Source organism: Pyrgilauda ruficollis, unplaced genomic scaffold (genome assembly GCF_017590135.1).
Source record: "Pyrgilauda ruficollis isolate IOZ18807 unplaced genomic scaffold, ASM1759013v1 scaffold11, whole genome shotgun sequence".
NCBI lineage: Eukaryota > Metazoa > Chordata > Aves > Passeriformes > Passeridae > Pyrgilauda > Pyrgilauda ruficollis.
This window is the reverse complement of record NW_024509210.1, coordinates 12,464,394-12,490,796: the sequence shown is the minus strand read 5'-3', so window position 1 is coordinate 12,490,796 and position 26,403 is coordinate 12,464,394. Positions and strand designations below refer to the sequence as shown.

The window sequence follows — 26,403 nt, the reverse complement described above, 5'->3', positions numbered from 1 at the left end:
AATGCAGTTTCTGCTGAACTTCCTTGTCCTCACAAGCAAGCATAAAAAAAAGGTGGCTGTAAGACTTTCAGCACAAGGAGAGTAGGGTACTTTTTGCCTCCTCTGCAACTTCAGCTTGAGAGAGAGAGCCACTTTTCGTCCTTGTCCTCAAGGACTTTTTAAAAGTCTCTTTAAAAAGACTTTTTAAAAAGATGATGAGCTTAAAGAGAAACAAAATCTAACTCAGGAAGAACACAGTAAATCCCAAGTCCAAACTCTTGTGGACTGAATTAGTCAAAATTTTCAAAGACAAGCAATTGCAAAATGAAGAGACGCTGCCTAATCTATCACATAGCACCTCCATGCTTGGAGGACTCTCAGTGCAGTAACTGATCTTATAACTTGTAGGTCATTGGATACTGGCAGCAATCTTACACTGATTTTATCAGGGATTTGTGAGGAGACCATATGGTCTTGTGGCTCCAAGTGGAACAGAAAGCCAGCCCTAACCTTTAACTGGCCTGCTGTTGCTGCTTTAAATGTTATTCAAACACAATTAAGGATGCTATAAAAAGAGCCTGAAAAGATCAGTTAGTTGCAGCTATTCAGTTTATGCAGAATTCATTATTCTGAGCAAATCCTGTGAAGACTCTTAAGGTGTACATCACCCAGCAGAATGGGCACAAAGGGAGACAGTCAAATGCTGCAAGAAGTCAAAAGAAAGTTGAAAGCTGCACAAGGCAGGCAAACTGCATGCACTAGTACAGGACGCAAACATGGTTTCAGTTGTCATGCTGCTGGCAGGGAGTGAGTCATCACTCCTCCCTCAAGTTTAGTATTGCAAGGAGAAAGTAATTTTAATCCAGGAATACAAATTTAGGAAAAGGGCGAGGAGGGTACTTGGCAAGCTTACTGTATGTGAGATGACTCCAGTGATTTCAGGCTTCAAGCCCCTGTGCAAAGCCCCCGTGACTGGAGGGACAAGTGAAGGTGGTGATGAGAAGAATGGCAGTTTCGGGTAAACAGAGGGTAATGTGCCAGATGTGGAGGGTGCTTGGTTATGGTGGGAGCCCCTCTGGAGATGTGGGGGAATGAAATCGTCTAGAGTTGGAAAAGTCAAGGGTGAGCCAGGAGGAACAATCTCAGGGAATACGGAGCCTTGCCCAAAAGGAACCAGAGGCGGTGGTGGAGTGCTGGAGCTGCCTTCTTGTTGTCTGTCTGGATTAACCTGAAGGAGGGGGACTACTATAACTCCAGGCTGAGCTGAGGTGGTGGCAGTGGCATCCTGTTGGAAACAAGGTGTTGTTATGCATTGGGGGAGATTGTTATTTTAGTCTAATGCAGCCATACTGTGTCATGCAAGGAATGTACCCAAAATGATAACAAAGCTCCAGAAGATCTTTTCTCCTTAAGGAGACATACTTTTTCAGGCTTGCAGCCCTGGCCTCTACGAACACTATGTTTTTTCACAAGAATATTTATTCCCCCTCACCACCCCTCTTCTCCAGTTCTGTGTAGTGAGGCTAAATCAAACAAAGAACAGCTCAGCATTCACCATCACTTGAGAAGCTCTAACCATTATACATGACAGAGCTTGTTTCTTTTACATGTCCTTAAAATAGAAAGATCCTCACCAGTCCAACCCAATGCCCTACAAACACCACACACACACACACAAACACACAGATCAACATTGAGGGGACACATATGGGGTGTTAAATATTATCAAGTAAAAGACCACAAGACTCAGGGCAGCACAACAAGTGCTGAGAAATTAAGGTAGGAGGGGAATGAAGCATTAAGGGAACATTGTAACGAATTAAAGAACTGTTCGCTCAGCTGAAAGAAAACAAGGTTATGGAGAAAACATGTACCATGCTGCGTCCCATTGCCTTGTATGGTGGCTGTCGCTGCTGAGTAAGGTAAGGCTCTTTTCTCATCCTGTCCTCTGTGGCAGTTGTGCTCTGGGGCTCTAGCACTCTGTCCCTCACAGCTTGCGGAGGTGATGACTGAGTCCGGGAGGGCTGGCCTGCACCATAACTAACTGCGTCTTTGCTGAGGACAATGTAAAAGTACGGCCTGGGAGGAATAGGAGGAGGAGGAGCAGCAGGAAGAGACTTTTCAGTGTCTGTTACAGAGGGTACAATGTTGGTGGCTGGTGCCTGAGTGAGCTCAGCGCCCAAACTGGTGCTGGCTGCTGGGTCATGTGTGGTGCCAGTGGAATTTTGAGATGCGCCTGAGCAAGTGCTGTTAGATAAACAAGCTACATATAGTTTGCTGACCTTTTTATCCGCCTTCGTCTCATGACTGGAATTCATTCCAGCCTTACTACTGGGATCTGCCCTGACAGGGCTGAGTTGTATGGAGGATGCACCCGATGAGGAGTGACTTTCCAAGAGTGGCTGCCCAGCATGCACCTCGTCTTTGGGGCCTGAAGAGGGAGAACGCCCTGCTGGCAAGCCTTGCTTCCCACTGGGGACAGCCCCGTAGGGGGTAGGTGATGACAAATAACAGCGTGCACTGGTGTTTGGTGATGCACGCTGTGTGTAAGGCTTGGGTGCATTCAGGTACACACAGTCCATGATGGGCACTGGCAACAGGTTGGTCGCTTTAGTGTCAGTGCGAGGACGCCATGCAAAGCTTTCCTCTTTGGGAAGAGGAGGACGGGGAGGAGCAAGGGCCTGATCAGGCAGAGTCAAGAAGGTAGGAAGGAGAGAGGAAGCAGCATCAAATGAAAGGAAAAAGGAAGGAAAAAAATTAAATTCTCAGAACGAATTTGATCATTAGACTTGGGTTAAGCAGGTTTTAATACAGCAAGAATAAAAAGCAAATACAGTATCTGGAAGGCCAGTGCAGAACTCACATCCATCGTCCCACACATTCTTTCTCAGCACAGCTCACGGCAGCACACAAACTTAACCCAGCCCTCAAGTCCCTGCCTATGTGTTTCTCTCTCTGTGCTCAATAATTCTCACTACTGTGTTGTTTCAAGAGGCTTGCACAGCAACACTCACCATGCCCCTGGGAAAGCCTCAGTCAAGATTTAATATCATGGCTAACTAAATTCAGTCTCATGCTCGCATAGCTAAACACTTCCCAGCACTGGGGACATTTGAACTGCAAAGCCAAAATCAGAGTTCTAGGCCATCTCTGCATTTTAAGTGCATTGCTGAAAAATGAATATTGACAAGTTTCACCACTGCTAACGAAAGCAGACATCCAAGCGAGTGTTGTAACCTACTACAGCTGGCTAAGTAAAAAGTGAGCATTCCTTCATTCTAAAGGCCAACTCTTCAATTTTCTTTAGGATTTTTCCATCCTGAAAATGCTTTCAGGAAGACTAGAAAAATTAAAGTTTCCTGAGGAACTGGGATAATCAGAATTGGCCTTCAGAATCAAGATCACCAAGAGACAAATCCTGCTTCTAGTAAATAATAAGAAAAGCTTTACTGGTTTTGGTACTTGGCAACATATAGCTTGCTAACTCCAAATCACCTGCCCACTGCATCTCCAATTACAGTGAATTTTTTTCTGAAAGCCGAACTGTTTTGAGATAAAATAACAATACAGAGGTTTCATTTTATTTATTGCTTTTTTGCCAGTAGCTGAAAACAAAGATCTACTGGAAAGAAGAGAATACTTACCTGGTGAACAATAGCTCCCCGCATTTTTGAAAATAACCCTTTCGAGGCTGTGAAAGTAGGTTTTACAAACACCCTGTTGTCATACCTTTATGGGCAAAGGCTGCCTAAACCACTGCTAAAAATGTCAAAACCAGAGAACAAAGATGCCTTAACAGCTTGCAACATTCAAATCTGAAAAGAGATGTCCTTTAAAAGTCATCCATCTACGACAAGTTATGCCAAGTACCTATTCTTGTTATATGGATATAGATGTAGAAAAGTTTCATAAAATTACAGCTGCTGTTCCAAAATCTGCTGTCCTCATGTTGCCCCTCTGCCCCTCCCACCCTTTCCCTGAAGCATAAGGGAGTGAAGAAGTGGGTTGGTTAGTGATGTTCTAAAGGGCTTCTGCCTCTGAACAGGTTCATTCCTTTTGGAATTTCTTAAATTTCAGCTCAATTTGAACAGTAGTTCTTGAGACTTCTGTAACAAGTATTATGTACACCAGTTCTCAGCTCACTCTGTTCATCAACAAGATCAGGAAAGGACTACAGGACAGCTCTAAGTATAGAGCAGAAGTGGGTCTTCTCTTTAGGGTGCTGCTCCTTCCCACACCTTCACTGGAGCTGCTCCTTCTCCCACTTTCACTTACAGTACCTGGTCTGCAGCATTGCTAAAGGGACCCTGATGATGGGAGCAGTCAAACTGATAAGGGACTGGGCTTTAAAGGGACTCTGTTTCACACAAGAATCCAGTTTCTAATGAAAGGTTTCCTTACCAGCTTCAAGACTGCTTCTGAGCATCCCCCCCGCCCCCCCCCCCCGCAAAAAAAAAGGATGACACTGCACTTCTCTTAGCAGATTGACTTCAACAATTTACCAAAAAATAACCTTTCCCTTGTTGACTTCTGTCAGTTACAGTGTAGAAACTGAAAGGCATTTCCCAAATATTTTATTTTAATGTAGGGTGCAACTCTAATTTCAGCCTGCAGCAATTTCTAGAAAATAAACCAGCATAAAATAGAAAATAATTACAGACGGTTACTTCACCTTTTTTCTTGCAAATAGCGTTGTCCTCCTCCTCCATCCACTGAGGAAACACTGTGGTGTGCCTGAATACACGAGCTCCACAACACTGTGCTGACATTGGTGTTGCCCCCATTTTAAAGGCAGAAGAAGCTGAGGCACAGCAACTTACCCATCTGCAGTCAAGTTTGGAGTTCAACCCAGGACTCCTGATCATGAATTCAGTGCTTGAACCCAGATGATCACCTCAGGGTCACAGAAGAAAGGCTTACCTGTGGCTTGCTGTCTGAAGAAAGGTTTGGACGCACACTCCTGTAACCCTTGGCAGCCAGAGAAGATGGCTGGGCATCCCCATTGGCATCAGTGTTAGACGACGACCTCCAATCATCTGTGAGGGAAAAGAAAACTCAGATTCCAGATTCCCTCCAGTTGTGGGATAAATGAAAGAAGGGGACTCTTTTCTTCCTTCCCCCCCCCCCCCCCCCCCCACTTTCTTTTTTCTCCCCCAGGCAACAAGAAATAATTCCACTAAAGCAACGGAAGTAACAACAGAAGCAGCAAATGTTTATACCTGTTTCTGAGTTTTCTGGCTCCAGATCTAAGTGTTTCACAGAAAGGAGGGACAGAGGAGGTGGGGGTGGAGGACAGGCATAGAGGAAAAGAAAGGGGGAAAAAATAAACCATTACATTTCCAGAAAACATGTACCAACTGAAGTCAAGAGTCAAGCTACTTCATTTCACACATAAAATGCTTTCTGACAGGGCTGTGTAATTACCATAGAGACCAGCCCTAAACATGATGTCCTCCTTGTTTCTGACCTTTGTAAACACAAGGCAATTCATTCAGAGCAATGAAGAAACAATTGTTCATTGACATTCTTACTTCAGAGGCAAAAAGGCTGCCCAGCTAGCTACTTTCTAAAGCTGCAGCTTGACATCCAGACACCACAAATTACTGGAAATGTAGGGACTCTGTATTCAGATTATGAAGACATAGCTTTTCTTAACAATATCGCTATATGTGATTGAGATAAAGGTTTACCAACAAATAGATCAAGTTTTGCAGACTAAGTGCAAGAAAGGTGTAATAAGATACAACATCACTTTAAAAGCCAGTCCCTGCAGCAACATGCACTGGTCTCATCACACATTTACCTGCTTCCCACTGGGTTCCTCCCCACCCTGTAACCATTTTGCTGTTTAAGTTATATGCACAAAGCTCTTCCAGCTCCAAAGCACATTTCATAAAGTGATTGAGAGAGTAAGCAAAAGAAGTATTAATGAACAGATTTCCATAGTAATGGACCCATTGCCATTCAAGCTGTTGGAAATTTATGAAGCCATCAACAGAAAGGAGAAAGGCAACAGTAGGGGGTAGGAGTGAAAAAACAGAGAAAGGCAAGCATAAAAAGAGGGTAGGTCATGGGTGGAGCAGAATGGGAGAAGACAGAGCAGAAAGTGGCACATTAGGGCTAGAATTAATGGACTTGCCCTTTCTCCAACAATACAGTCAGAAACTATGTAAAGCTTTGCTTTCAAGAGCATGTTTTACCCCCTCCCCCTTAATGGCATCTTGCCTTTGAGAGTTCATCCTCTCTGCCAGACCCACGACACTGGCCAGGTTTGCTATGCTTTGCCTGTCTCCTACAATTAAGTAATGACACGTCTGCTATTGAAAGACAGCAGAGCTGTGTGGCAACGCTGTCTGTCTGGGGAACGCTATGCCTGCTTCCCTGACAACCCAGCTGAATGCTGCAGTGGCTGTGACACCACTCGGCTTTTTTCTGTTCCACCTCATGCCTGGGGTAAAAAGAGAAGACACAGGCTGCCCTGGGGGCACTGGGGGTGGGAGGGAAAGAAAGAAGAGAACTGAGAGGTTTTGGTGCTCCTGACAAACTTTAGTCAATGACTGAGCGGTCATGAAACCTGCACTAGGAGTCAGTCTCTCTACTGGTCCGGTTCTTGCAAGAGGTTTCCAGCTATGCTGTGGAATTCTGGGCTTTAAACCATAATTATAAAGCCCAAGATCCTTGACTGACCTGTCTTGAGGTTATTGTGAGTAACAGATACCAGTTAACCTTCCACCACTTACTTTCAGGTTGCTCAACATCCTGAGGACATGGTGAAGTGATATTCCGATTCCCTTCATAGGATGGAGTTGCCCGGAGGGTTACAGCTCCTTTTCCACTGCAGACTTTTGTGGGATCCATTTCTACAGAAAATGCACATGCACAGAAGAAACACATAGAAAGGAATGATGCAAAGCTATCAGGACCGTCAGAGCTCTAGAGTAATTTTAGCATGGCTGCCTCCAGGTGAATCAATCTAGTAATGTTTGTGCAGATGAAGATTAGCTCTGTATTTAAAGCATTGAGAAATCAAAGCAGTTTTATATTCATGTAATCGATGAATGTAGCAGTTAAGCTCTGAGTTGGTGCAACAGAGCTAAGAAAGGAGGGGAGAAAAAGGAGTGTTTGAACCAAAGGTCACAGGTCCATTTGCTTTATTTGTTCTTTATTTGTTTGTACAGAGATGCTGTGCTAGCAAGGACAGTCTTCCATTACACCTGTAGCTCTTCTATAGGGATGTCCCAGTGACATAATGCACACACTTTGTGTGCCAAAGCTTAAAAATGCCTTTTGTGGAGGACTGAAAGAAGGAAAAAAACCCCAAACTTTTGAGCACTGGAAGATAAAATCTTGTAATGATGCTGAATATGATCTAAAGGCAAGGCACTGCAAGCCACCTCCCTGCCATCTCCCCATTTCATTGCAGTGTTTCACCTCCTGACACAGGAACCCAAATTCCAGAAAATAGGAGACTTAACACATGCCTATTCAGATCCACCTGTGATCATGATCAGATACCAGCATCCTTGCTGAGGCACAGTTCAGCACAGCTTCTGTGCAGGCTTACCTTTGTGTATTTCAGTCCATGATCTAGGTTTTCTCCTCCTGTCATCCTATTAAGTAATAACAAACCAGTACTTCAAAGCTACCTCTTTTTCTCCTCCTACTTAAAATCTTTCTGGATAGTTGTTTCCTTTAAGGTACCACTGGAAATAATAAGCCTGAAAAGTGTCTTGTTTCTCTAGGCTATTTCCATAGACAAACACATCACCTCCTCTTCTCATGCACTGTTAGTGACCCTGCAGCTGCCATCAGACTTCACTTACCTACACAGAGGCACCAGCCCTACCATGCCTGCACAGGGAGCGTGAAGAGGTACTGAGCACATGCTGCACTACACAAGTGACAACACAAAAATTCTTATTTTTATGGGTTGAGGATCATTCCATCTCTGCATGGGGAAGGATGCAGCTCTTCTCCAGGAACTGCTGTTATAACAAAAACGATGCCTTCAGGCTGGACAGAGGGGGCAAAGGCTGCTGTTTATTGTCCAGACAACAGCCCATATTTGTGTAGATCAGTATTCCCTGGCTGATTTCAGCAAGGCAATGCCCCACCAAACCCACACCAGTACAGTGCCTAGAGACCATGGTAACACCTTGGCTAAGATTACAAACCATGCAAACCACAGCCAGTGAGGCCACAATAGGGGGAAACATCAATATGTCAGATGGACAACGGCAGTAAGAGGAGGAACTCAATGAATGCCAAACTCCTGGCTCTCACTGAAAGCCCTCTGTGCTGGAATCTCCACTGTTGAAGCCTTTATATGAGTTTCCAATGCTTTAGGGATTTCACAAAAAGCATCATTTTAGATCCATACTATGAAAAGGATGGAGTAAGAAACCAGAGGATACTTTGCTACAGTTCAGTCTTTAGCTAACTGAGGCAGCACTGAGGCAGCCTCTGTGAGGGGAAAGACTATCCACCCAGACGTATCAGAAGGTGTTTCATCCTTAAACACATCACAGCTGATCACAACTTAAGGTCACTCACATTCCTGGTGAAATAGAATTTGACTTCTCTGACTGATTTTTGCATGATTCAGGTAGAGTCAGGATTCCTTCGGCCCAAGAGTGCAGTTCTGGCTATCATTCCCATCCACATGGCACAACACAGAGCCCAAGGACTCTACGGACTCACTTTCAAACCAAAGCACAAAGGTTTAAGCTCCAAGGCTCCAGTCTTAAGAATGCTGTAACTGTAAAGCATGGACACGATATTGGAGGTCACTAGGCCTGATATAAACATCCACAAAGAGTGCAGGATAGCTGTCCTCCTACAACCCTATGCCTACATTTGCTTCACAGGCACTGAAGAGAAATGGAAACAGAGCTCAACATGTATGACACGTCAAAACAACATCATCATACTGGAGGAGAGTCAAATTTGGGAATCAATGCATTTTTTTTTTATTTTCCATACAACAGATTAAACCTGTATACTGAACCAAAAAAATAAGAGTCAGAAAAAAATGCTCTGAATTAAAAAAAAAATTAAAATGCTTTGAAAATACTTGAAAATAAAATCTTGCCAGACTATCTCACCTTGGAAGATGAAAACAAATGTTTGGAATTATGAATTCCCTCACAAATGACAGAAAACAAGAACCTGAATCTCTCAGCATAGAAATCCAGCAGCTCATAATAAACAGGACATTAACACTGTACAAGTCCAACAAAGCACACGTGTGACAGATTAGGAGAGACAAGCAGTATCAGCTACACTAGTCTGACTGTCCAGCAAAGTACAAGCATAATCTTGTACTTCTAGTGGGGAAGCATGCGCCTGGGGAGAGGGTGACAGCCTAACATCCTTACTCATTCACATGTGGATTAAATTCAGTGCATGTACAGAAAAAGAAAACCATACCACCAATGTTGAACTATGCTTGAACCATTTGTTTTCATAAAGACCAAAGATAGGCAGGAAACATTCTTTGGTTCTTCGGGAGTTTGGTTCAAAATGAGTCTATAATAATAACAACAATATTTTTCATAATCGAGCATTAGTAGAAGAGCTTACAATGATCCCAGATTCAAGCAGACACAATTAAGTCTGCAGAAGAGCAGCATAATTGAGAACAGTGTATTGTGCCATCAAGAGCTAACTGCATTACCTACCAATGAAATCTGCAGCTCTGGGAGGAGTGAGAGGAGCATGAAGCTGAGAATTAGCCAAAGCATGTGGGTGAAGCAGAGAGACAATGATGGCTAACTAAGGCATGGCAGGGGAGGAAAGAAGATACCTGTAGGCAGCACTAGGTGAGGTGAACTTTTCACTTTCTTCACAGGGATTATTTTAACGGCAGAAATAGAACGTGTACATAAAGGGACGTCAACAGCTGCAAACACAAAAGTGTAAATGGCACATCCAAAAAGGAAAGAACAGAGTTTGGGAAGCATGCCACAAAATTTTCTAACGTACTTGGAGACACAATAGCAGGAAATTTCAAATACAAAAGCAGTCTAGAGAGCAATGATGCAACTGTTAAAAATATCCCTCCATTCTCCCTAATTCAGGATGTGTCTGCTTTATGCAGCATACAGAACTGCTTACTGAATGGACTAATGCTGACTGCCACTATGCTGCAGGCAAAGAGAATCTGGAAGCATTAGTTTCTAGAAGCCATCAAAAATTTTAGTAATCATTTAACTGAGGTACACTACATGCAAAAATAAAAATGTCAAGTAAAACATCAATATGGCTCAACAAAAACAAAATAAAGTGAAAAAAAAAACCCCAAGTACTGAAAGGTTGAGAAAAGAACATTAAACTGGCCACATTACATGAAATCTGAATTTAATGGCTCATTTTTCACAAGTTCAACAACAGAAGGACGTAAAATAATCTTGAAAAAGGTCCCATGCTAAAGGGTAGCATTCATATAGCTATTTCAGAACAAAAAATCCATCCATATAAACAGTAAATTGAAGAGATTTCTACTTGACTTCATTAGCTAGTACACTAATTATACCATATGTGGTAACACTGGGGAAAACCACACTAGCACTATGCAAAATTCCAGCAACTGTTACAGAACTGTTCAAATCAATGGGTACAAAGAGGGGTCGTTGTGAAAAAGGCAGAACTATTCAGAGGTGAAGCTCAACAGGAGCTGCCAAGATAAACACCTTGTACATCACGACTCTACCAGCATAATTTGAGTAGTGTTCTTGATTCTGCAGAACCAGGATTTTCTTCTACAAAACCTGTTTCCTGCATGTATTATCTGGAAAATGATAGATGTCTTGTCATATTCCACGCCATCTCACGCCTGTAAAGTCAGGAGTAAGAGGAACCACATTTCTAATACTTTGCAGACTAACACTGAGCACGGGGCCAGCTTGCGGGCGGCGCTGACATCAGGGTGGTGTGTACGCCCCCTCTTGTGGCAGATCTTTCTGACACCGGCGAAACTGGAAAGCACAGATTTCACAACCTAGAAAAGGGATCTCAAGCATCAAAAGCCTGGGCAAAGAGCCTAACAGAATTTTTTCAAAACTCATTAAATCATTAGTATTTAATTTGATAGGCTTGTTTAATTTTTTTTTTTTTTTAATAAAAGAGGAACACAAATCAATCCCTGTTTTCCATACTTCTTCATGAGCAGAGACCCATGAATACAACAGATCCCAAATCAAACAGCCTGTGGCTTAGGAAATAATCCTGATTCTGTTCTGCTTTGAAACTGACTGAATTCATCCATCCACAATGCAGTCAAAATACTAACCACTATAAAAAGGCATCAAAGGAAAAGAAAGGAAATTAAACCAACAGAAAATCAGCCCATACCCACATACTTTCACTCTGCCAAAACAGACATGGTCACTCCACAAAACTGAATGCTATAAAGCACACAGCAAACAGTGAGGTTAACATGAAAACTGGTTTGTTTCAATTTTTTTTCATCACCTGAATGGTTAGTTCCTGCCCCTTAATCCCAGACTCAAACCTTCACCTCTCCCTGAAGCTAACACAGTTCACACACAGGCACCACAAACCCATGCTGTCTCAACTCACTAAGATACTGATTCGCAGGTGCTCACAAGTACCACAGCAGCGTACAGCTTTCCTCAAAACAGCACTAAAAATATACAAAGAGGCAAGTCCAGCCTGCCACTTTAAAGAGACAAAGAACACTTGTTGAGCTAAGAAATGCTGCTGTTATTAGCATGGTGCAGTACAAGACTCTTCTTGTGTCAGTCGCCAAGTGAACTGAATTTGGAAGCCCCTGCTGTAGTGAATTTCCGCGAAAATCAAGCACACCACTAGCTGACATGCGGGAGGAGATCTGGAGGTGTCTCTGGAGATCTTAACCCACCTTTTGCTTGTCCATTGCTGCTCAGCCCATTGACAACAGTTTTTGCAACATCAATTTCTTCATGTTCTATAAGACAAATGAAGTAGTTTTCAGTAAAGATTTTTGCAAGTCTACAAAGTCCTCAGCTGACATAAATAAAACTGACTCTTGTAAATTCAGGGAAACACAGGGGACAGTGCTAGAAAGAAGCTCCAAAGGTCTCCTAAAGCCCTATTTCTGAACATGAATGCAACAAATCTACCTCTGTCACTCCTGACAAATGTTTGCCTAATGAGTTCTTACCAACTTTCAGCACCACCCTAATGCAACCTGTTCCAGTGCTTGCCAGCCTGTAAGCTTATCAGTGCTTACACTGAACTCCCAGGTCATGTTTTTCTGGACTCTCTTCAAATAGTTAACATTTTTTTCAAAATGTTGTGCCAAAACCAGGACATGATACCCCAGTTGAGACTTGCTAAGATGCTAAAATTAAGTGGGAATATCATTCTACAGATGTTACAAATGGCACTCCAAATCTGGCATCTGCTTTATTTTTCACTCTGATTTAGCCTGCTACCCAGACAAGCCCAGAAGTTTTCCTCTTCCCAACCAGCTGCCATTTCCTGACCCTTTGTTTTTCTTTGAACAGCTGATTTTTTCCTTTGCGAATGTCAAACTATGTTTTCACCTCCTCTAAAATATATAAAATTTGGATGATTTTTTTCAGGTTATCAGTAATTCTGAATTCTTATATTCCACACTGAAATAAGCTACAGAACCTAATCCAGTTCAAGAGGTTTCTAGCTACTTTTTGGGTCAAAATTCAAGCAACAAATGTGAATAATTGCATCAGAAACAAACAGGAATATTACTAGTAATAAGAAGGAAGACCAACGAGTGCAAGTAGAAAACCATACAGACTTACCAGAGCTCATTGTGGCAGAGGGACTTGACTTTTCCACTTCTGGATTTTGTTTATGTCTGTTTAAAGTGAAAGGAAGAAAGATTACATTATGTGTCCAGACAGCACTGGACACAATGCTGAACATGCATGATCACAAGAGTCAAGGTAAGAGTCATAGTGTCTTTAAAAAAATTACTTTCAAATGCCAAGTGGATTCATGTCAAGCACCATATACTTTTTTTTTGCTGATAATTATCAGAAATTAAAGACTATTTCTACCTAATACAAGCACTGCTTCCAGACTTTAAGATTAATCTTCATACAAAATTGAAAGACAGTAATTTAAGTCCAAGAGTCTATAAAGGGCAAAGTGCAAGTCTGACTAGTTTCTAATATATAAACTGTGCATCACCTTTTAAGAGAATTTTAAAAAAAATCAAAGTGACACTAAAAGCTTTAAACTAAAACCCTCAAATTGGAGCTTTTCCATATTTCAAGGCAATCTGCTGCTCATATCAAAGCTAGTCTCTCCTTTGAAAGATATAACAATACAGAAGAGATGCACTTGTTAAAATGCATATTATAACTTCGGCACCAATCATTTCCAGCTGTGCAATGCTGCTGATATCTTCAGGATCAGACTCCAGTAAGTGAAAGGTGAAAGCTGGAAGCTTTAATTCTCCTGTTACCAAAGGCAGTGAAATTGCCAACCCAAGAGGAAAAAGTACCAGATGGGGACCAGAAGAAAAAGTCAATTTTCATGGTGAGGACAATTGTGAGGACTATCTGTCCTCACTCCTGTGGGGACTTGATACCTGCAGCAAACAGGTTTCAGTATCACAGATGTTGGTTTGAACAGCCAAAGAGCATTTTTACAAAAAAAGTGTGTGTTTGACAAGATTGCTCAATTCTCTAAACATCCTAGGTTGAATTAAAAGTCCTTTAATTTTGTGTTCCTATCTCCACCTCTCCCCCCACCAAAAAGTTAACCCCAAAGAAAGTGAGTTCAAGTGTAGCTCCAGACAATTAATGGCCTTCCTGACACCAACAGAAATTGCAAAATCATGCAAAACCAAGAAGCTCAAACTGAGGAGTATAGGGGAAATTGCTTGGGGAAACAAGAAACTAAACAACAGTTGGAAATACTTTTTCTTTTACATGAACTGGAGGCAGCAGTGGAACATTGAAAGAGATGAAAATTCCCTTCAGGGAACTGAATTTGTTCTCCTGCCTCAAGCATCCCCTTTCTTAACCAGCAATTGTTTCATGCCAGCCAGAATATAATGAGCATGTTCAACAGACACTCAAATGGAAAGAAAACCCAGCAAGCAAGTATAGCAACAGATGAGTCTATAAAATGAGACAATATCTGGGCTCCCCAGCAAGCCACCCTAGGAATAGCTGCCAACACTTAACTCTTTAAATATTTCCTTCACTAAAATACCCACATAAGATATACGCTGTGGGTTCATGAAGCCTCAGCAGGATTCAGCCTAACTCCAAGCTGATCCCAGTAAAATACAATGTAAAGTGGAGGGTACAGTATAAAACCAGTCAACAACAAAAACTGAGTCCAACTTGAAAGGCTGGCTGCCTGATTTTGCCTGCCCATACAGTATCTGCTTGTTGTTTCCACCATTTCGTATTAGAAGTGATGCAGTAAATCTCATCTCAGCTTTAGGATCAACCTCTCTCCGAAGCTGAGGAGGTTGCTGATACCCAGGTGTTTTAACTCGGCCCTGTGGGCTTCATGCAAGTCAACACAGAATTTCTTCCACTCCAAGCATCTCCAAGAGGTTGCAATGCTTTCCTCTGGTATGCAAGAATGAAAAGGAGTGGGAAAAAATAATTCAATATATTACCTTTTCAGGAGAGGAAAGAGGATTTACTGGCTATGATGTCTGAGCAAAGGCAGGGTTCACTGCTGCTGCAATGCCAGAGCAACACTCCCCCTTCCATAAAGGGACTGTCTCTACCGTCACTACTGTCTCCCACAATGGCAGTATCTGAGCAATTAAACTCGCCATCACATGCTCCACCATTTTAAAAAGTCTCATTCGTTTGGAAACAGTGACATCACAACTGCCATAAAATTCTGATTTCAGTCATTCTTTTTGATTCAAGTCTTGACATCACTTAACAGTGTGAAGCACTGACCTTCACTGCATTAAGGAAAGCATTTAGGAAAGAATTCACACCAAAAAGAAGCATAATTATTTAGCATTAATAGAGTAAATTACTTTTTACAAACAAGTGATTTGAGGAAAAAATAAAGCAATAATTAAAGAAGATTGCTAAAATTAAATGGAAGATATGTACAAACCCACTAGATCTAGATTGGATCTGGAAAAATTAGTTTTCCATATATCCCCACATGTACTAGCAATTACGGAATTCAATTAAAATAACAAGCATCCAGTGTTCACTTAGTGTGAAAGTAATCAGCTTCCTTCAAGCACTCAAACGTGCTTAGTGGAAGTTCCCATACACAGAATGGATTCAGCGTGCTCAGGGTGAGAGTAACCAATCCTGTCCCCGTGTTGGTCTGACTCCAGAAACTCCATTTAAAAGCTGATTTTGATCAGCTGAGAATCGGCACACAAGATCTGCTGCAGGCAAGGAGAAACAACTCCTGTTTAGATCGACAAAATTACAGGGCACCTTTGGAGCTGAGAACATGCTTTGCACCTTATTGCATCAGGGCTACAGAGTTATTCTACCTGTCTTCCACATAGTTGATCCAAAGCACAAACTGAAGTCCTATTAGGCCTCAGGCATAGGCTGCCCTTGGAATCAGATGGACAGTCCAGCCAGGTAACACATCTGGCTCCATGGTGCGGGGCAGGCAAGTATTGGCCTGTAACAGCTGGGAAGGCGCATGCTGTAAGCCAGGGTGCTATGGACGTTTGGATGGTACATCCTTAGGCAGGTTAGTCCCTGCCAGACTGGGTAGACAGGCTGTCCCTGGAAACAAAGTGGGTATGGAATCATTTGCTGCTCCCAGTTCCCTTCAAGAACCTTCTGCAGACATGACCAAGCTGTTCCTGCAGACACACATAATATGCACAGCATATTTCAGAAGGGAGTGTTTCAAAGGGAACCAAGAATGAGGGCCCTCATGTCAGTGTTAAAAACTGAGAACTCCCTATTGCCAGATCAGGCAAAGAAAAAAAGAAAAATACTAGAGAAAGTACTCCAAAGCAAAACCTCCACATGTCTCCTTTCAGCTCCCTGCTCCAACCAGCTAACCAGTGTGTCCTTGCCAGACTGGAATTAGTGCCTTTCCTGAAACAACAGACATAGCAACAAAGGTTTCAAAGCTGCACACATACAAAACACAATGAAAGGTAAGGAATTCCTCATGGCATAAGCCGGCAGCTGTAACCCTGAACATGCCAATGTCCATACGTAACATCCACCAACTCCTTGTCAGCTCAGTCCTACCTCTAGACGGATGTTTAATTTTTCCTTCCTCCCTGTCACCCCCAACACATTTCTCCAAGGCTGCAGTCCCTTCCCTACTTGGTGTGGAAAAGAGAGCAGCATGTTCAGAAGCCTATTTAGGAGGAATGCAGATAAGTGGCAACCACTTCTGTACAGCCTGTCTGGATTATCTCACATGCTCTAAAGGTTTGAATACTCCCCCTACAAAGGCAGGGGTAACAAACAGCTCATTAATAGTTCTGAGAAAGGACACATGCTCTTAGGTCACTGGTATCTCAGCTAAGAGCAGTCGTGGGCAGTCGTTATTTTTGGTGGTCTAATGTGAGTGTGGGGAAAAGTAACTTCCTTTCTTCCCTTGTTATTAATGACAGCTCTGGTGACTCACACAGGATTTTAAAACAATTGCTAGGCATGAGATGAACATTCAAAACTTATTGTGCTTGTCCCTTATATTTCTGAGATGTAGACTCCTTTATTTTTCTCAGTTTCAAGTTTTTCACATTTTCAAAGCTTCCTCTCTAAATACAAGAGCTTTACGTGTTTTGTGGATGCATTTAAAAGAAAAATAAAATTCTTATTTATATTAGTATAAAGTAGGAGCTGAGGCTATCAGAAAAAATTGCAAGCTTTCAGACTGAAAGGATGATTAGCAATCACAAAACCTACTTTTCACCTGGTCAGGTCTTACACATCACTGGCAGCACTCATTTGTTTCACCCCAGCTCAGACCCTTTCTCACAATGCCATCAGTGTCCCTGACCCAAATGCCCCTTTTCAACAAGACATGTCAGCAATATGGAGTCTCAAATCTGGAAAGTGGGCAAAGAGCTGCACTGCAGTCAGTGCCTCCCACCAGCATGTTCCTCTGCTTAAAGGAACTTGCTGGAAAACACATCTCCTGTGCACTTCTCACCTCACATCATATAAAACATGACAAGAAAAAAAAAAACTTAGAATAGAGCAGGCAGCTCAGGCTAACCCAGGCAATCTGCTCTGCCTTCAACTATCATTATTCTCTCATTCTGGAATACTGAAATACGTTGTCTGTCATTTTGATTTTAAGGGTTAAAGAACATCCTGTCATTCCTTCAGAAGACATTATGCTCCTAAGAATAAAAGTCATGAAAAGACTATGAGTAAGCAAGCAGAGCACATAGAATAATCACACCAATTCTGTACAAGACAACAGCTTCCACACACTTCTGCAAGTGTTAAGACAGCAGAGAGAGAGCACTGAAAGCTTACTAAATGAAACAAATGGCATCATTACATAACAGCTTGGATACGGTGTTCTTATAAATAATTGAACTTACAGCTGTTACAATAAACAAACACAACACATTTCAAATGCAGTACTGCTTCCTTTTTTTTCTTTAAATATAGTTTGTGTCTGTTGCCTTCCAATGGGCAAAATTACATTATCTGGGGCATAGGTGCCAGTTTTTGTGCAATATATAAGGCATGTGCCTCAATAATAAAAGTTAAATAGGAAATGTAAACTAGGAGCTACAGCTTTAAGAATTCCGAGATGTTTTTGAACTAAGTCATCTTACAGTCATCAACTTCAGAGTAAATAAAGTTTACTGCAACCTGAGTTGACTCAGTTCAAGGTTACCACTTGTGGAGCAGGGGTCAGAAAAGAATCTCCTGGGTCATCCAGCCTACTCCCATGCTATTGCAGGCAACTGTGTCATACAACCCTGTGCAAGAACACTTCACATTCCAGCTTAAAACTGCTAAAATTTCCCGCCTCCACTGCCCTTCCTGGAAGCCTGCTCCAGAACTCATTCCTCTTATGGCACAAATGCTGTTTCTCATTTACAACCTAAATCATATTCATGAGCAGCTACAGACAAATTGTTTTGCACCAACACAATTTTTCTGTCTAAGCAGGTCTTCCTCCTTGCACTCACCCCTATCCATGCATTTTTACAAAGCAATTGCACCTCTGAGTCTTCCTCAGAAATGCAGCTGCATTCCCAAAGAAAGTGGCCAGCATGCTGTCACCCATCTCATTAAAATCTGGCAAATAGTGAAAGGCTTTAAAAGGTTGGCAGGTCCAAGTCTAAACTCCACTTAACGTCACAAAGCCAGCTAGCAAACATGCCCAACAGCTGAACAGCAAGGCTGAAAAGGTAAATCATCTCTTTTTGTCCATTCTACCTCTGACCTGTATACTAAAATTAATTCCATGATTAGTGCTAGTTCAGATAGTGATTTGATGTCTATAGGAACCTCCCTGCAAAGAAACAGACTGGAATAATTTCATACTAGCCACTAAACCTTCATTAAAATCACTGACTTATACCTGGAAGACTGTAGATGAAAGGTGGCTCTTGCTTGAGCCATCAACCTCCTGCTCTGCTGCAGACTCAGGGTTGGAAAACAGCCATCCAGAAGGCTGTTTGGATCACAGCAGACTCGACATGTACTTTACCACCAGTTCCCTCTGGATAAGAAACTGCTGACATCCCTGCCTTACAGTCAAAAACATTTCTTCTCCTGACAATAGACTCTCCTGACAATAGACTCCAAATACACTGTAACTGGGCTTTGACTTCCTCCTGACTCTGCAATGACTGCCCTCTGTCTTTAGTATTTGGTGGCTGAGACGTGGTGACAGTAACCCTGGCCCGTGTATCATGGGTGTCAGCTGAAGGAACAAATGCCTTTCTGCCACACCCATACGCCCAAGCAACTCGCGTGAACGTTTTGAAACTTCAGAAAGAAAGCCAACATTTTCCAGGATATTTCAAATAAAGTCTCATCTCCATCTTAGCAAAAGACACAAAGAACAGCACTTGACAGCAGCAGAAGTTGAGATTTCTGTTCAGATTTATCTGCAATATGTATGATCATATCTCATAGATGGAAACACTTTATAAACAAGCCAATGTACATCCTATAAAAGGGAACTCACAGGGCACAGATCTCAGGCTGCCAGCTCCAGGGAAGGCTGTAAACAATTTAACAGCATACCACAGCCTGGGACTGTTCAGGACACTTAACGGAGATTCACATGGGAACTGCGGCAAGGAGCACACAACTACCAAAACTGGAATTTATTTGCAGGTAAAGCGTAATTCATTCCATGACACCCAATTTACCTTTGTTGCAAAAGGAAAATCTTTCAATCTGCAATCACCTAGCCAAGAGGATGCTGGCTTTGTACTTCAGCTGGAAGAAATGGAGGATTCATTGAGTTCAAGCTGTTGTGAGACTACTTGTAAGAGCTGTGCAGCTGGGGTGCTCTGGGTACTGCACCTAACTCTCTGCAGACCTCTGATATGGGGCCACTTGTGCCTCAGCGAACAACTGCTGTAAATAAACAGACCCAAATTCCAGAAGCCCTAATTATGTATAACAATGAATCCATTCAGCTGACAGCAGGATTGAGGGACACAAACACTGCACTGCATTTACTACAGTGAATGGCATTCTATAAATACAAATCAATTAGATCATCTAAACAACATCCAGCAGCTTCTCTTGCATGACTTTGTATAACAAAGACTACAAAGGCTATCTTCACCTTTATCACACACTCTCAAACAGTAAAGTAGTAAATAAGAGGAAGTTGCATTAAGTAGAAATACTAATTAGAGAATGACTAGTGTCTCAAAGTTCAAATCCTGTTTACAAACATTTCATAAAAATTAAAGAGAAGACTCTGATGCACCTTTGAGATATAAAGCAGATACTTTAGATACTTTAATGTTACAGACCACTTCATACCACTCCAGACACATCCTTAGATTTCCAGTTGTGTAAGGCAGAGGAATTGTGCAGACCTGAATGAGTGCTCACTGTGGCAACCACACCAAATGTTAATTACAACCTCTTCTAGCATTAGCTGTTCTGAAGCTCTGTACAAACACTCATTAAGCAACAGCTAAAACTTCTCAAGACATATAGGTGATAGTCTTATTTTACACCAAGATTTGGGCCTCTATCCTATGCAACATCCAAAACTAGCTGATCTGGCATAGTGTAACAGGGCCTTACAAGTATCAGTCTTACAGGTTGCTTTTTATAGTTTCAAAATAAGAAAAATACGTTTGAGAGTTGGTCTCCTTTACAAACAACTGCAACAACCTCCAGAGAACAACAGAGTTAAGTCTAACCAAAGCACACAGGGAGCTAGGCATACAATACTGCCAACACATCTCTGACAAGCCCAGTTGGAAGCAAGCTGAAATGAGACAAGGTCATTTTCTTTAGCCTTTTCCAACCTGGAAGCACTGCTGTGCTAGCAAAATTGCCAGGGAACTAATTCATCTGCTTGGATATCAGACACAAAATGGTCTCAGCAAAACTCAGAAGGCTGGCCACTGGCTTGCTAGTCCTGATGGACTGTGCTGCCTCCAGAGTCACCTACAGGCCAGAAGGAAGGACACAGTGACTGCTTCTCTAAAAACACTCGCAGAAAACCAAACTGATGGGTGAAGCAACAGTCTGACATTCCAAGTGTCTCCAGAAACAGCAAAAAGTTACATTCCAGAAGCCAGTCCTCATCTTTACTTTCCTCTGACTCCTCCTGCCTCAGATGACAAATTCATATATTGCTGAGAATTCCAATCCATTCTCTTCACTTTCCTCTTAAGTAGCTGCCTCAGAATCTGCATTCAGGAACGCCTTTCAATTTCTCCTTCCCATAAAAATAATTAGGAGAAAGATCCAATCACTAGGGTAAGGAGGCAAGGGCATGCCCATTTCCCTTAATCAGAACACAAACCCATGTAATGACTACTTTCATTTGCCTCTTTTCAATCAGCAACCGGAAATACCTATCCAAATGAAAGCATTCTGAAAATCACTGCGCTCTGCCCACCAGACCTACCCACTCAGTGTATATTAGCATATGCCAGAGTCATATAAAGTCCTGGGAGTTCAGCTCACAGCAGGTCTAGCAGAGGTAGATGTGACTGACTGTGACTAGAAACCGTACTGGTGTCCTTACCTCAATTCAGGCTTTTCAGTCAATGGAGCCATTGTCTTAGTCTCTTGATTTCACTCCACGAGAGGCACAAAAGAGTTAAGAAAACCTTTCATTGTGTTGCCCAGTCACTTGGCTGCTGAAGTGTAAGAAATTTGTGGAGACATCTCTCTTTCTTTCTGGCACCCTTAAATACTTTGCTCCTCCTACTGCTGTGCTTTAATTAGCCAGCTGGTTCTTAGTCACCCCATCCTGTCACTAGGCTTGCTCACCAACAGCCACCCCCACCCAGCCTGCCTGTCACTGCCCTGCCACTGTCATCACGAAGGACACAGTCTCTTCCTGCAGCTCTGGAGCTGGGGAATGGAAAGAGAAAAAGGTTGGAGGAGACATTCCAGGGTAGCATTGGTATGGGATGCACTTGAGAAGAGAAGTGACAGAAAGACCTTGAAGGGATGTTAAATTACAGGGAAAGTACTTGAAAAAGCACTTTTCTGGTTTTTTAAATCAGGCAGCATTCATTTGTCTAGGAAGGAAAATTTTCATTAGCACTGGACATGGCAGATCCTATTTCAATGGCTAGGAGCTGAAGGGGCAGCTAAAGTTTCTGCTCTTGGCAGTTGAGATTTGTAGCATAAATACCTGACATGACACAAGGAGAAACTAACAGCTTGTATGGCTATTATGTATTATATGCCCACTCCTTGAGCATTGTAACAGGCATCAAAGAAGTTTCTGAGCCATCAGCAGTACTAGGGTATCCCTAGAGTGGAGTGCCCCCACCACGGTGCAACTTGGCAACCTAAAACTTGCCGTGGAGTGGAGGTGATGGTAGCTTTTAGGAGAGCAAGGCTATACTGACACATCCCCTGACCTGGGCAGCCCATTAGTGAGGAAGGTGAACTGCAGCACAGAATCACCCTTCCTTCCACAGCCAATGCCTATAACACAAACAACTGGGACAAAGATTTCCTCAACTCAGACCTTGGAGGCAGGCTCATACAAGAACAAGTGGTAATTTAATAGTGGAAATAATTTGAAGGAGGCCCCTAAACCTCTTGGTACTTTCCTTTGTCACCAGCACTGGCTTTCATGACTGACATTCCACTATGTCTCTATTTGCAGCCTGTCCCTGGATTTTGATTCCTCAAATACACACGTACAGGCATTGATCTGCTGCCAAACTTACAGACTGATAAAATGTACTGAAAATTATTGCAAGACGAGCATCTCAGCATTCAAATGAGACCTAGAAAGTAACACAGATGGCAAGAGTTGCTGATTGCAGAAGGGCACAGAGCAAAACTGATTCTGTAGGTCAAAGCTTACACTACTGATTCTTTCAGTAAAATGTTCGCAAAGGACACAGAACAAAGGTCTCCAAATACCTACACATATAAACCCATACTGATCCTCTATCAAATGCTGACTCAGGTTCAGTCAGCAACACAAGCTCTCCTTTTTCCTCCCCAATAAATCCTTTAGCATCCCAATAATTACCTCCCACCAAATGAAGCATTTCATTGTAAATCAAAATAGGCATAACTCTGACTTGGTGTATTGGCTAAGGGGCCAGAAAGGGCTGCTCCATTTTACTTCACCAAAGACCAATCCCAAACCTCAGTGTGAACATAGCAGTGGTAGTTCTAATCAGAACAAACAAAGGGGTCTGCAGCCCACATTTACTACCACATCCCAAAGACTAATGTTGGGGAGCTAGAACCTGGGCTTTTGATTTCATCTACCACAGCAGATACCAGACACTATTAGCAAAACTCAGGCCTGGATCTAGGTTTAGGTTTCAGTCCCTTTACATTTGAGGCGTGTTTGGTTTGGGTAGAAGAGAAAGAGGGCCATTTCAGACATATCAACAGTCAGAATAAAGGGTGATGGAAAACAACATGTATGTTTGGAGTGGTCAGATCCTATCTCCTATTTAAAAAAAAAATGCAAACCAATCAACCAAACAAAAAACCCTAACCCCATGTGGCTCTCAAAAACAAAGCAGAAAAGCCAACAAAAACCCCCACATTCTCCAAAGTAAGCTGTGCAGCCACCACCAACTCCAATTATTTGAAACATACTTATTTACACAACATGAAACACAGTTTACACAGTGTGCAACAGGAGATACCCCTCAGAACCCAAAGACAACCTCCTTGATCTCCTTCATGTCTGTTGTGAAGCCTGGACCACATGAGAGCAGGTCAGTTGGAAGCTGTATTTGCTGTGTAGCAGAGGATTACAAACAAGCCCCTGACAGTTTGCCTTCAGGTAACAAAAATGACAGTGATTAAAAAAAAAGCATACTGTAAAAATAACAGCTAGTGAATGAAAGCATGGCACCTAGGGAGAGGCAAAGTAAGGAAGGATCCAGAATTTGGCTCAGGTCCAAATTTAGGATGGTCAGATCAAGATGAGGTTTGAAACATTCTTAGTCTTTGCTAAGAAACCAGCTTAGAGGATCTTCAAACAGCTTGGCAAGGAGGGAGGGGTTTCTGTTACAGACCGCCACTTGAATGGAAAACAGAATTTTCACAGAATTCCACCTGGGTGAAAAGCACCAAGCTTTGCCTGGCTGCAGAGCCCCAAAGCTTGGTTGTTTCTAAAGTCAACCTTGAGTGCAGGATAAAAAGCTTTATGAAGTGTTGATGTTTTACCATCAACCCACTGTACTAATGTACTATGCACTGCAATTTTCCTGGCATCTGCTGCTGCACAATCTCTGCTGTGTTTTTCCCCATAATACCATGTCTTTGTGAAAGATAATTTCACCATGGTAGTGGAAGGAAATAGCAAAAAGGAACAAATTCATTTTCTCAACAAAGGACATCTTTGGCATGACAGAAGTAGATGCTGGTTCTAGGATATTCTGGACGCCTGCTCTAATAGCCACTGGACAAACCTGCTTTCACTGGAGGGAGTAATTTTACCAGTTATAAGCTACCCTGGAAAGTTCTGTTGCACAATCCATGCAGATTTTTTTATTTTGGTAAATATCACACAGCCATACTAGTTCTTTTATGCCACTCCAAAATGGGACTAGGCTTTCCAGCTACCAGAAGAAGGCAGAGGTGCTGTGATATGCAGTCTAGAAAAGGAGGTACTTTTGATAGATCTGGGAAATGCTAAACAAAATTGATTGAAGTTACTTCATTCCGCACATGGAGGAGGAAAGCAAGCAAGCTTACATCATGCTAGTGCTTTTAGTTCAGTTCCAGGGTTTGAATTGCAAAACAAAACTCAGCCAAAATAACACGTTGCTGCCAGAGTTCCACCCAGTACTGTCAATGAGCACAAACTCATTCACCCAACATCCTTGCCCTGCTCAGTTACAAAACAGCCACCCAGGTTGTGGTTAGGATAGTATGACAGCACCCTCCCTGCTATAAAAGATGAGCCCCACCTTGCCCCAAAGCTCCCAACACGTGGACCCCCTTGACCTGAGCCTGAATTCTGCAGCTCAGTCCTGCCCAGCTGAAATGCAAGGGAAGCAGCACCACTGCAGAATGAAATACTGTCATCAGCAGCCCCTATAATCTGCCAGGCTGCTCCTTCCAACTGCACAAGGACTCAGGAAGCACTTCCACGTGAGTCTGCGTGGCATGAGGGGGTCAGACTATCATCAGAGACTGAGAAAAATTCCTTGGAAAGGTGTATACAGGTCTTTTAGATAGGAACCTAATCTGTCAGTAGGAGCAAGTCTTCAGGACTGAAGTTAAGGGCCAGCAAGAGGTCCTTGTAACAACAAGGTATGTACTACCCCAGTGAAAGCACATAACCTGCTAAGAGAAAGAATAGCAGATAATAGAAAACAAAGTGCTAAAATAATTTCTCAAATGGCTGAGAAAAGCAAATGCAAAATTTGTCTTCCTTGCTGAAGACTGAAGAACTGTCCTAGTGTCCCTTCTGGCTGTTGAAAATTAGGGCTGTACTGGACATCAGTGATGCCCCATTTTAAAGAGAATGACATACCACCTGCTAGGATCACAGTTTACCTGCACTCAGGATCCACAGCATCTTAAGGGAAACCTCAGTGAGAGACATGGCACCTGCTGCTGTTGCCTTCTGACTGCCAAACTCCATGGGAGGTGGACAGACTCTCTTACACCAGCACAAGCTGGGAGTGATCAGCTGTTTAGCAGGCACCTGAGTAGAACATTTTTCCAGCTCCTGCTGATCTGCTGACCTATTTTAACTCCTATGCATAAAAGAAAGTATAACCTTGCTCCTCTTCCTTGCTGCTGACCCTGGTCCAAGCAATTTTGTGGAATTCAGGACCTATTAACAATACAATACTATATGGGAAAAACTTGGGGCTCAGCTATGTTTATGCTCAGGAAAGTCCTAGGAAATGAATGGCAGTTACAGAATGACACTGACACAGCATGCATCCTCACCTACACATAAGCATCTCCAGCCCTTTGTACTCTGTGCTGCCACATACACTCAGGCAAAATGGAAGCAAAACTTGCATGCTGGGATTTGTGGCATATGTGTCAAACTGGGGTGTGGGACACAAGGGACTCAATGATCACTGGATTGCTTGTGGCAGGAGAACCCAGGCTTGTGTTCCTCTACTACAAAAGGACAAAGGCACCTCCTAAGCTTACTTTAGGCCAGAGCTGTGCTTAATGATCCAACCAGCACCTCAGTCAATGAAAGGCACTGCTGACTGTGAAGGCAACAGAATACACCGCAATCAATATTAAAAGCTTCTGTAAAGGCACCAGCCGTTTACCACTGCTCTTAACCTTTGTGCTGTAGGGCTTAAATGAGCCTTAAGGTAGTGTCAGGACAAAAATCACCTCCTGTATGACACAGAAATGAGCAAAGTTTTGCAAAATTCTCTCATTTTTCTTTAGACCAAAAATACTCAGATACTAGCATAATCCCTGTGAGAGCACCTGAGTTTACTGCCTCTTCCAAAGACAGTGATTTGCTAAGTTGCTGAGAGTAAAAAAAGAGATACAGGAGTGCAGTAAAGAAGGGAACTTGTAGAAGCAGAAAAGAAAATTTAAACTGTGCTCTCTCTCCATCTCAGTATTTTCTTGCAATGTTTTTTCCTGCACCCTAAGTGCTAAAGACAAATGACTATCAAATTAGGCTACTCACAGCTGATCTTCTGTTCTCCAGGAACAGAAATGCAGAGCCAAAAGAAGCAACATGTCTTCCAGTAGACAAGCCTGGGCATTTACAGAAACTAAGTCCCAGCAGTTCTGTCAAATGTATTTGTTGTGTGTGTCATTAATAAGCAAAAATCCAGGCCAAAACACCAGG

At 42.5% G+C, this 26,403-nt stretch overlaps 1 protein-coding gene across 15 annotated transcripts in view; it reads right to left on the bottom strand.

Annotated features, from left to right (window-relative positions):
• SORBS1 (sorbin and SH3 domain containing 1) overlaps positions 1-21,282 on the bottom strand; it is a 73,779-nt gene extending 52,497 nt beyond the window's left edge. For 9 of the 15 annotated variants that reach the window (XM_041474029.1, XM_041474048.1, XM_041474058.1 and 6 more), the window contains exons 1-9: positions 21,148-21,282; positions 12,765-12,820; positions 11,861-11,926; positions 9,785-9,880; positions 6,720-6,839; positions 5,199-5,225; positions 4,900-5,015; positions 1,854-2,660; positions 893-1,264 (exon numbers count right to left, since the gene is read on the bottom strand). In XM_041474029.1, the coding sequence (XP_041329963.1) occupies positions 893-1,264; positions 1,854-2,660; positions 4,900-5,015; positions 5,199-5,225; positions 6,720-6,839; positions 9,785-9,880; positions 11,861-11,926; positions 12,765-12,820; positions 21,148-21,179 (1,692 nt within the window). In that variant the 5' untranslated portion in view covers positions 21,180-21,282. The remainder of the gene's footprint in view (positions 1-892; positions 1,265-1,853; positions 2,661-4,899; positions 5,016-5,198; positions 5,226-6,719; positions 6,840-9,784; positions 9,881-11,860; positions 11,927-12,764; positions 12,821-21,147) is intronic. The other 6 variants (XM_041474108.1, XM_041474118.1, XM_041474127.1 and 3 more) reach the window with 2 other exon arrangements.
• Positions 21,283-26,403: the final 5,121 nt, after the last annotated feature.